Below are 11,704 nucleotides of genomic sequence, written 5' to 3'. Positions count from 1 at the left end.
GAATGTTTTTCTGGCTGTGTACGGCAGTGATATTGATGATCAAGTATCTGATGTTGGTAATAATATCAGTAAAAGTACATGAAGAGGCCCTCGTGTACTTCGAATGAAATGTTGTGAATTTATTGCAAGTTCCTAAAGCTCCCTTGATGATTGCTGGTGAGCTTCAGGAAGTTATGAGCTCCAGGTGATGCAGACATATGGTGGCTGCGACATCTATTTTAGATAATGCTAGCCTGAAATATTATTATAATTTTATACTACAAGAGACAAAAATATATACGGAGCAGAAAAAAATACCCAGTAGAAGTTGCTTATTGATCGATACACTTATCTCAAAACACCTTTATTTTTAGGAGTTGAGCGGTCGATTTGAAATAGAAATGCTGAACATGTAAACAAATACTATGGTCAGATTTATATTTCTCATATTTGGTTGGCAACGCTATTATTACAAGATGTACGTGAACCTACAATATATGCACAAAAGTGTAGCAAATGCTGAACCAAGCTGAGCTGAGGGATAAGGTTCTGATCCTAGTTGGGCTTGTAACCCTGAGCCCAACTCACGCCCATACCAGTTCCCACCCTCCACCGAAATTTGGTGAGCAGGTAAGATACAAAAGAGAGAGCGAGTTGGTGAATGATAGCGATTGAGGGGTTTTATTTTTATTTTTTTTGTTTGTTTTGGGGGGGTTTTCTACATACACGCTTAGAAATTAGCATATTCGCAAATTTATTCTCCTAACCTGAATAAAAATTGTTTGCTCTAAAATCGACTGCAAGGGCTTGGGCATTTCAAACCGTACAGAATACGCTCTAATAAGATTTAAAACTTGGTAACGCAACTTAATGCTTGAAAGCAATGAAAGCAAGGTAAAGTAGTAAATATAAGGATGAACAGCACTTCAACGCCTCCTAGTTTTGTTCACTTCGCACTTACATATCACAACTTATTTTTGGCAGCATTCATACACCGTAAGTTCTGTTACGCAAATGTGAAAATTCACCAAATATCTTCTTATGCCACCTATAACATGTTAGCATGTGAGTGTCATAGAGATGCGTTCACATAGATAACATTGTGAAAGACAATTGAGGGTGTATAAGTTCACAGTGAGTGAAACTATGTAGTATTTAAGCGCTATTCACCCGAAATCGAACATATATGAGGGTGTATATGCAAAAAAGAAAAAAAAAAGAGAGAGAGAAGCCAAGATCTAATCTTTCTCAGGGAAAAAGAAAACCCACCACTCCATTTTCTATTCAAAACCCCTTCTCTATAAAAACCCGCTCTCAAAAACCTCTCTCTCTCTTCACTGCAGAGAGTGAGAGAAAACCTAGAGAGAGAGAGAGAGAGAGAGAGAGAGGGAGGGAGAGAGATGAAGGTGATAGAGAAGATCAGGGAGGCGACGGAGGGAAATGGGAGGACCGTGTTCTCCTTCGAGTTTTTCCCGCCAAAAACGGAGGAGGGAGTCGAGAACCTCTTCGATCGGATAGGCTCGATGGTGGCCACAACCCTACGTTCGTGCGACTACGTGGCGGCCCGGCGGATCCACGCCGATCTAACGCTGGACATCGCCAACCGCATGCAGAACATGGTGAGCTGTTTTTGGATCCGATGAGATCTTCGATGAGTTTGCTTTGCTTGTTTTATTTTAATTTAATTTCATTTGTTTAGATCTGGATCTTGATTAGGAAGGATCCAGATCTGTTGGCGTTGCTACTGAAACTGGATTGGTGGCTGATTTTGTGTTTTTGAGCTAGATCTGCGTTGATAAGAGAAAATGGATCCTTGTATCTGGAGAAAGATGAAAATTTTGCGAAGGGAGTAGTCTAATTTCTATAGTTGGTGAAGGTTTTGTTGGCAGAAGAGAAGGAAGATTGGAGCGAAAGACAGAATTATTGGAGATCTAGACTTCATATGTACTTCGCCTTCAATTGATAGCATTTCAGTTTATCGTTTAAATATGAAAGATTGGATTTTTTTTTTTAAGTAGTGTCATGATTTTTTTGTAAACCACGACTAATACAACTATGTGACAGCGTTTAGCTCAGAATAAAAATGGGTAAGACTCAAATTCAAAAAGAAAGAGAAAATAACTAGAATGCGGTGGAGAGGGTTGCGCTTTGATTTGAGCTGTTTCTTGCCAGATTTCCAGAGAGAGGTTCAAACTAATAAATAGGATAATATAATCTGATTAGATTATGCTGCAACTTTAGGAAACTAGTGATATGATATCCATGATCAAGTAAATAAAAAAAAATCTCAACTACTTGATGCGAAGTCCATCTTGTAACAATATACTTTATGTTATGCCTTTGCAGATATGTGTGGAAACGATGATGCACTTAACATGCACGAACATGCCTGTAGAGAAAATTGACCATGCTCTTGATACTATCAAGACCAATGGGATTCAAAATGTTCTGGCACTTAGAGGAGACCCTCCTCATGGTCAAGATAAATTTGTGCAAGTTGCCGGGGGATTCGCTTGCGCACTTGATTTGGTAACCCGTTTTCATCTTTAGTGTTTGCATCTTTAGTTTCCTCAAGATTTTTTATTCTCACGCTTGTGTTGCAGGAGTCTTTTCATGAGAGTATTTACCGTCTCATGCTAGTGTCTTTTTCTAAAAATAATGTACACATTTTGATCTTGCCTATATTTGGAAGTAGCGATTCATATAGTATGACACATTTTGATCTTGCCTATATTTGAAAGTAGTAATTCATATAGTTTTACTCCTCGTAGACATTTTACTGTAGAAATCTGCTCATTCAATTTGTGGAGCCTTATTAGCTCAGAGCTGTGAACTATAAGTGACCTTTCTATTCAGCCAAGGCTTGAATGACAGTGGTGATTAGTAATTTTAAAAATATCCAGCTCACCTATCCTTCAACGTTCCCTTTGTACTTGGATTATTCATTGTAAGAAAATTTAGTGATAGAGTTATATTCTTTTATTCCCCTAATAGTTAGAAAACTAAGAATTGGCTCTCTTCGAACTGTCCTCTGTTTTCTAGTCTACTACTTAGCTCTGTTTATTATAATTTGTGTACAGGTCCAGCACATGCGATCTAAGTATGGTGATTACTTTGGCATCACTGTTGCTGGCTACCCAGGTATTTTCTTATGTACCATCGAATTGCTTTGTTGTTCAACTGTAAGTCTCAGCTATTGTATCTTCTAAATAAAACTCCCCCTATCAGAGGCACATCCTGACATGATAGATACTGATGGAGTAGCAACTCTAGAGGCCTACAACAATGATCTTACTTACTTAAAGAGAAAGGTACACTTAAATGTGGTTTTTGTACATGGTATAATGTCTATTTCTAGTTATTTAATCAATTTTTTAACCTTCAGTATCTTGATTGCTTACTTGCTTTCGTCATCAGATTTTGCTTAATCATATTGTGTATAGTTCTCTAATAATGTATTAGAAGCTTCTATGGTGAAAATAAAAAAAAAGAAATCTTTTATGTCCTAGGCAAAGGGAGATATAGTTTTTGCAATGATCACAGTCTAGTGGTTATACGTTACGGGCATACTTCTCTTATCTGATGTTCATGGTCCTGATATTGTGCTCATTCTTTTCTTCCTCTTTATCTGTTTCAGGTGGATGCTGGGGCTGATCTTATTGTCACCCAGCTGTTTTACGATACTAATATTTTTCTCAAGTTTGTAAACGACTGTCGTCAAATTGGGATTACTTGCCCAATAGTCCCTGGCATCATGCCAATTAATAACTACAAAGGCTTTTTGCGGATGACTGGATTCTGCAAAACTAGAGTAAGCTCAATTTTCCAGAAAGTTTAATCCATTTTTGGGTTTGTTTTGGATGTATCAGTTTAGATTTATTGTTTGAACCAGATATCTTGCTGTTGTTTATCTTAATCGTTAATTTTTCTCTTTTCTTTGAGAAATTAGGAGACAGTAAAGAACTCCAACCATAATAATGTGTATACAAGGTACTTACGAGGACTAATTACACCATCTAGGCAGCCCACGGAAGAACCTCTTCTAAAGAACAAATGCATAAAAAAATCAACCCAACAACCAATTCGAACATAGCACATATATTCATCATTCTTTCTGTTCTAGACGTTCAGTTCCTTCCATAGTTTCCACAACACGGTCTTCTGCTTAACAAGGCTTGAAAACTTAAAATTGGGATGTTAACAACTGACTGTTTTGACTTAATGAACTACATAATAATGCAGTATATATTCTTAGCAGAAGTTTAACCCAGCATTTAATAAATAAGTAGAAGTCATACCCAAGTCTTCAGGTTATCAATGTTATAGTTGAAAGTTGAAACATTGTCTCCATAATTAATTATTTGTTCTTTTACATGGTACTGTTAGAGCTAGTTAAAGATTTCTTTGAAAGTTATTTGATGATGCATCTATTGTTTCATTGCAGATTCCACCTGAGATCATGGCTGCTCTGGAGCCAATTAAAGATAACGAAGAGGCTGTGAAAGCATACGGAATTCACTTAGGAACTGAAATGTGCAAGAAGATTCTAGCTCATGGGATAAAAACATTGCATATGTACACACTGAACATGGAGAAGTCTGCATTGGCCATATTAATGGTGATGCTCCATATGATACCATTTATGAATGTTGCCTACATTTCAGTTGATGTTACTAATGATTCTTCTTCTGTTTGTAGAATCTTGGATTAATTGAAGAGTCTAAACTCTCAAGGTCCTTGCCATGGAGACCCGCGACGAACATTTTCCGTGTTAAAGAAGATGTCCGGCCAATTTTTTGGTAGTAAAAGTTTATCGCTATTGGATTTGAATGCTAAATCTGACACTAGGAACTTAGAAATTCTTATCTTCTGAATTCTCTTTGTGATTTAGGGCAAACCGTCCAAAAAGCTACATCTCCAGGACTCTAGGTTGGGATCAATACCCTCGCGGTAGATGGGGTGATTCTAATAACCCATCATACGGAGCACTTAGTGACTACCAGGTAAATTATAAATTGTTTTTCATTTATTCTCTCTTTCTGAAGTCTCCTTTAGTATAAAAGATGTCAGATGTCAGGCAAACTCTTGAATTATTCGAATCTTGTAAAAATCTCCCTCTATTAGAGGGGTATTTGATGTGTTTTGAATACTTTTAAGTGATCTGGATGTATTCTATATTTAAACGAAGAAGTTCGTTTTGGAAAGTATCCTTCTGCATTTTTCACTATTTTTTCCCTCTTCGGAGAGGCATTTAGTTTTCTCTGAACTTTACAGCACGGCAAAAAAGCACTTATTTATCCAAGAACAAAATAATATGATGTTGGTATGTGATGGTATCATAAAGGTTTCAGGAACAAATAGTTTAAGAAATCTATAAGATGTCTTTACATACTATGGCAAATGATTTGTCTTTTATATTTTTCTTAGATGTAACTCTTTGACTGATGATTTCGTGTAATCTAAATGCTTTTTGTGACTTCTTTCAGCGTAGTGGCTACTAGTTTGGTCATTGTTATGAGTTTCATCGTAATTTAAATACATTATTGACAGTTCATGCGTCCACGATCACGTGGCAAAAAGCTTCAAGAGGAATGGGCCACCCCATTGAAATCGTTTGAGGATGTACATGAGGTACGTTCCTACTACCTTTTCTTCTGATTGAATTTTTTATCTAACTCTTTCATATACAACCTATGACAGAGGTTTATGAACTACTGCCTTGGGAAACTTAGAAGTAGTCCATGGTCAGAGTTAGATGGGCTTCAAGCTGAGACTAAGATAATAGACGAGAAATTGGCAAATGTTAACTTAAAGGGTTTTCTAACCATCAATAGCCAGCCTGCAGTTAATGGAGAGAAATCTGACTCCCCATCAGTTGGTAAGTGAAATGTGTTCTTCATGCTGTTGCAGTAAGTCAACATGTGACATAATTACTCCCTATCATTACTCCGATCCCTGCTTCAGTATCTGACATCCTTTGGAAGTGATAACTTACTACTTATTAATCCTTCTTGTTCTGTAGCATTTTAAGCGTGAAAACATAAAAAATGAAGGATTTAGTGCTGCCTAATTAAATTCTTTATTCTTTTATCTTTAGTAATTATATATATTAAATCCTAGTAGTTATTCCATACAGTAAAAAGCTGTTAAAATGAAAATCAATTACCGATGGCTCTAAACTAGATGATGGATTTTTCAACCACTGTGAAAACTAACTGCCAACATTCAGTCATTATTATTCTCTTGCACATCAAAAGCTTTTTTCAATAAGATTTACATCAAAGCTTAACATTTACCAACTCACAACATCTCTTTCACTCTTTTTTGTGTCGTTGAGCAGGATGGGGAGGCCCAGGTGGCTATGTTTATCAAAAGGCCTATCTCGAATTTTTCTGTTCAAAAGAAAAGCTAGACCTCTTAGTTGAGAAATGCAAGGCATTGCCGTCTCTCACATATATCGGAGTGAACAGAGGAGGGCTTTGTGTGTCTAATGTAGGCCCAAATGCAGTCAACGCAGTGACTTGGGGTGTTTTCCCTGCTAAAGAAATCGTCCAGCCGACTGTTGTTGATCCTGCAAGTTTCATGGTTTGGAAAGATGAGGCCTTTGAGATCTGGACAAAGAGTTGGGCTTGCTTGTTCCCTGAGGATGATCCTTCGAAAGAATTACTAGAACTGGTGATTTATATTTGCATTTATGCTTATTCTATCTTCATCTTTTCCGTCAGTGTAACATATGATTCTCTTTGCTTTTTTGCACCTTTATGTTAAGGGTAAATTTCACAAAAGTTATATATCATGATCTTGCAGTGTTTTTCACACAGCTACCGTACAAACATTTTTATTAGCGGAATATTAGGGTAAATTTCACAAAAATTATCATGATATTTTCAGTGTTTGCGCAAAACTACCATGTAAACTTTTTTTATTCAAGAGAATAATTCCCTAAACTACCATGCATGATGTCAGTTAGGTTGTGACGTGCCTCGCATGTGCATGTTTTGGACAATTTTGCTCTTATATACTTTTTTCCCCCTCTCTATGTTATCCGTATGAACTTTGTGAGTTGATAGATACAAGGAGTAGTAGTAGTTTAGACCTATCCAAGTTGTTAATGCCATTAGAAACAAATTCTTAATAATTCATGCTGTTTTCTGCAATTTTGAAAGGTCGTGATAATTTCTTTAAATTTTACAGTAGTCTTGTGTAGAACCCCCCAGAGTTTATGGCCCTGTTCCGAAATTTGCCCTTGTGATAATTCAGCTTCTGTTGCAGTTACCGTACCTCTTTATTTTTGCAATGTTTCAGGCTTCATTCATTCCTCTGAGAAACCTTTTTTTTTATCTAATTTCTGCAGATCCAAAGAACTTACTACTTGGTTAGTCTGGTCGACAACGACTATGTTCATGGAGATCTGTTTGCTGCATTCAAGGACATCTAATGATAAACTGAGCATTTTGTGTTGCTGAAGCCTAAAGATTCTTCCAGTTGCAAAATTGGAAGGTGATGTTATTGCAGGATGATTGTCTGAGCATTTGAATTCCTTTTTTTTTTCTCCCTTACGAATTTCCTTTTTTTCGGTGTGAAGGAGGGATTTGTATTAGTTTTGCTGGTGTTGTATCAATCTTGTACTACTTATCCTTTTTTACTATTAAAAAAAAAATGTTTGCATTGAAGAACTTCCGATTGAAGCACAGCAAAAGATCTATTATGAACGTATCATGCTGCACTGTGAATTTGGAATTTTACATAATGTTCTCTATAAGCCAATTCTGTAACTTTTCCTCGTGTAGCCCACATCTCATTCTTATTTATACCTTCGCAAAAATTATTGAATATACTATTTTCCTGCATCCTCCTAAGATTGTGATTTGAGAAGTTCTGTGTTCGAAACAGGAGGAATTTCTCATATAAACGTCTTCGTCCATTGTGTAATTAAGCCCTTGCCAAACAAAAACTATCAGTTTCCAAAATTCTAGATGAAAATAAAAAAGAAAAGTGAAATATACGGAAGTTAAATTCTATCGTGGACTTATAAAAGTCTCAAGGAGAAAAGCGCAAAGGATTTGGATGGATGCAACCGGCTCCCTTTTCTGAGGATACGATAATAATTATTGCACATAGTTTCAGGCTTTGGCTACGAGCCAGCCTGAAGAAGCCGAAGAACAAGAGGCGTTGGCGCCGCAACGCCTGCTCGCTCCTGGCGCTTGTAACCCCGTGAGCTTCTGGACCAACTCCATGAAACACTCCGGCCTAGTGTGAATGACTTTAGGCGGCGAAGCGTAGATGATGACCGGGCGGTTGGAGGAGGAAGAGGAGGGTTTTTTGATCGAATGGGAGTCTTTCCTCACTCGGAGAGGATTTGCGTTCATGGTTAATGGAGAGGTGAAGGTTGAGAGGAGAGAGAGTTTGTGTTGAGGCTTTTTTTTAGGTTGCATTTAGTGTTAGTACCGTTTTTTTTTTATCGCTTGCTGTTTTTGGAATGAATGGTGGAGGGAAAAAGAGCCGATAGAGGGGGGTGGGGGTTTAAACTATAAAAAGAGAGAAGCGTCGGGATTTTAGGGGGGAGGTGGTTATGATTGTGAGGATCCTATAGATTGCGGATCTTTTTCCATCTTTGTGGACGAGTACACGTTGGAGGGGCTTGATTTTAGGAGGAAATTTTTAGTTTATAAGTTGTTGGTCTGTTTGTTTGATGATTTATTTGTAATTATAATTGAAACAAATATGAGATTCCAACCGGTTCTATCCAAAGTTCTGTTAAAAAGAACGTTCTCGTTATGTTAACTATTACTGTATCCTTCTTAATTGATTATAAGAATAAGTTCTGTTAGACCTCTGTTAAAAAGGACATTCTCGGTTATGTTAACTATTATTGTATCTTTCTTAATTGATTACAACAATAAGTTCTGTTAGACCTATTTCTAGTCCTTATTTTCTAATCATTTCTTCTAACTATGCATTAGCGCACACGGAATAAAATTTTATATTATATTCCTAAACTTTGAAATTAAACAAAAAATGCTTGAGCTCATGTAGAGTACTTTCATTGTAGATCAAACTTTTAATATAAATTTGTACGTGGCATTCAACTTGTTAATTGTACCATCTTTCTTACCTTGATTTTTTTTTTCTTTTCAATTTCACAGGTCTTGAGAGTTTTGTCAATTTCACAATTTCAACTTTTCATTAATATCAAATTCATAAAAACGCAACTGCAAGCAAAATTAAGTCAAAAGATTGACTTAAAAAGGAAAATTATGGGAGGTTATCGGAAGAAAAATGAACATTAACCTGCGCGTCTCGTGATTTTATGGAAATATACATTGGTCTGCCAACTCGCTAAAATCATTTCTGACTTGATCCCCAAATATCGTGTAGCCTATTAGCAAGATGCGGAGCAAGCACTTCAAAATTAAAGCTGTTATTAATAAACCATAACTATCATGCAAATACTTGAATTGTGTCCAACTCAGCTTCAAATGAGAAAATCCAATTTTATTTAAAAAATGATTACATGCATGCTTTTATAGCTGAAAAATTATAACACCTCAACCAGGAAAAAAAGAACTTTAACAACTTCAAACTGCACAAAAAAGAAGCAATTTTGAAAAGAAATTACGTGCTGGGCAGGCCAGCACACAAAAAATTTTGATGTTTCGGACAAAGCCTAGGGAAAATTGTTGTTCCTCTCAGTGGGAGCACCACAATTAATGGCTTTCACAATTTTATTGCTCTATGCAACCTATGGTGACTTCGATTTTGCATTGATGACACAAACGCGACTCGAGTCTTCTTCTCTTCTATGCGTGCTTCAAAGAAGAAGTCTTCGAACATCACTGAAGTTCATTCTCAAAGCCGAAAAGAACTTACCTGTGAAAGAAAATAACAAATGTCAACAATCGTCCAATCTAACTGGTCTGAGAAAGAAACATCCTTTTGCTCTTACCTCCTACACCACCTTCAAAAACTCGGTGATCAGCAGATAAGTTCAAGCTCATCTTTGTGACTACTGTAGGTTTTTCAATTCCTGAAAAAGAGCGCAGACGTGTGTATCATTGCAGAATTTAGTCAGGGACAACTTATCTATGAGAGCTGAAACATACCATCACTTCCAACTACAGGTTCAACAACCTTGTTACCTCGACCGACGGCAAGAATGCATGCCTGCAAAAGTATTTTCAAGAAAAGAAAAAAGGAAAAAAAAAAAGATTATGCACTGGTTCTAGAGGAATTCGCTCCGAACAGAGCTGAGCCCGGTTGAGTTGAAGCCTAAATATGCTATACAATAACAACAGCAAATTGGAAAAAAGCATGTATCTCAGGATGCCGCATATGACAGTGTTCTCATTAAAGGGAAAATTAATGGAGATATTCAATCTATGAATCTATGTTATAATCCAAAATTGATCAATGCTACATTGTGAGTTTAGGAGATCTAAAACAGAAGCAATAGGCTTGTGTAGACTTGTCTTTTTATTTCTGCTGAAATGACATTAACTATGTCATAGTAAGGATGGTGATTGTTTCTTGAAACAAGGTGGTAAGTTTTAGCATGATGTTCTATGCGTGTTTCCAATTCAATGTCTTAAGCTCTCGCCTAGGCCTGGACGCTACCTAGGCCGTCTAGGCTCTGTTTGCCTAGGTCTTGAGAGCGCCTGGGAGTGAAGACCGCTTATGCGGACTACACTGCTAGATCTAGGTTGTGACTTCCTCCATTGCTTCCTCCACGTCCTCTAACATCCTCTAAACTCCTCTGACCTCCTCCACCGACTATGAACAAGTCCTCCCACTCCTCTTAACCTACAACAAAACCTCCTCCGCCACCACTTAAATAAATCCTCCTAGGCCTAGTGTCGTAGCCCTAAGCAATTAATTAATTATATCCTTATTTTAAAACAGGGAATATGTGCAAATATGATTTTAATTGGAGGTTTTGTGTAAAATTCCCTCAAACCTACTGAGGCTCACTGCCACCTCCACATTTTGGTGGCTCTCTGCTGCTGGAGAGAAATGAGGTACCCCCTTAAGAGGGGGACAAGAAAAAGAAGGGGAAAAGGGAACTGAATAAGAAGGAACAAAAAATTAACAAACCCCCCACTACAAATCTTCTGGCTGGAAACGAAATCTCTTGCTGGAGAGGTGAAAGAGGAGAAGGGAAGGAAAGAGAACAGGGAGAGTCAAGTTAAATGCCAACTCAAATCAAGGTATAAATCCTCTTCTTACCCAATTTAGATTTCTAGTATTACGAGGATGATGATGATAGTTTGATATTGAATTGAGTTTCACAGTTAGGTTTTGAATCCTGAAATAAAAAGGGAACAACACAACAAACCCTAGCTCCAGGGAGGGACTCGTCGCCAGCCACCTCCAGTTGTTAGCAGGTCCCTGCCATCATCAAGACACCCTGCAAGCAAGGAGGTCAGGGGGCTTGCTCTGTTACTGTAGATAAGAGAAGAAAAGAAAAAGAAATGGAAGAGAAAAGAAAAGGAAAAAGAAGAGGAAAACCTCCAGTTGTTAGCAGGTCCCTGCCATCATCAAGACACCCTGCAAGCAAGGAGGTCAGGGGGCTTGCTCTGTTACTGTAGATAAGAGAAGAAAAGAAAAAGAAATGGAAGAGAAAAGAAAAGGAAAAAGAAGAGGAAAAGGGGGCTTGCTCTGTTACTGTAGATAAGAGAAGAAAAGAAAAAGAAATGGAAGAGAAAAGAAAAGGAAAAAGAAGAGGAAA

At 37.3% G+C, this 11,704-nt stretch overlaps 2 protein-coding genes across 3 annotated transcripts in view; one reads left to right on the top strand and one right to left on the bottom strand.

Annotated features, from left to right (window-relative positions):
* Window positions 1,242-7,687, top strand: LOC109819839 (methylenetetrahydrofolate reductase 1-like). Its single transcript, XM_020385773.1, has 12 exons — window positions 1,242-1,598; window positions 2,326-2,508; window positions 3,060-3,120; window positions 3,208-3,290; window positions 3,617-3,790; window positions 4,424-4,597; window positions 4,678-4,778; window positions 4,871-4,982; window positions 5,530-5,610; window positions 5,680-5,857; window positions 6,320-6,654; window positions 7,334-7,687. The coding sequence occupies exons 1-12, from the start codon at window positions 1,380-1,382 to the stop codon at window positions 7,415-7,417; spliced, it is 1,785 nt and encodes a 594-aa protein (XP_020241362.1). The 5' UTR covers window positions 1,242-1,379; the 3' UTR covers window positions 7,418-7,687.
* LOC109822233 (dihydrolipoyllysine-residue acetyltransferase component 1 of pyruvate dehydrogenase complex, mitochondrial) overlaps window positions 9,458-11,704 on the bottom strand; it is a 33,328-nt gene continuing 31,081 nt past the window's right edge. Inside the window, exons 16-18 of one of the 2 annotated variants that reach the window (XM_020388397.1) lie at window positions 10,083-10,143; window positions 9,926-10,006; window positions 9,458-9,849 (exon numbers count right to left, since the gene is read on the bottom strand). In XM_020388397.1, coding sequence (XP_020243986.1) covers window positions 9,791-9,849; window positions 9,926-10,006; window positions 10,083-10,143 — 201 coding nt within the window. In that variant the 3' untranslated portion in view covers window positions 9,458-9,790. Of the gene's footprint in view, window positions 9,850-9,925; window positions 10,007-10,082; window positions 10,144-11,704 lie in introns of those variants that run through there. The other variant, XR_002242059.1, reaches the window with a different exon arrangement.

The sequence above is a fragment of the Asparagus officinalis genome, chromosome 8, assembly GCF_001876935.1.
Source record: "Asparagus officinalis chromosome 8, Aspof.V1, whole genome shotgun sequence".
NCBI lineage: Eukaryota > Viridiplantae > Streptophyta > Magnoliopsida > Asparagales > Asparagaceae > Asparagus > Asparagus officinalis.
This window is presented reverse-complemented; position numbering and strand designations above follow the sequence as displayed.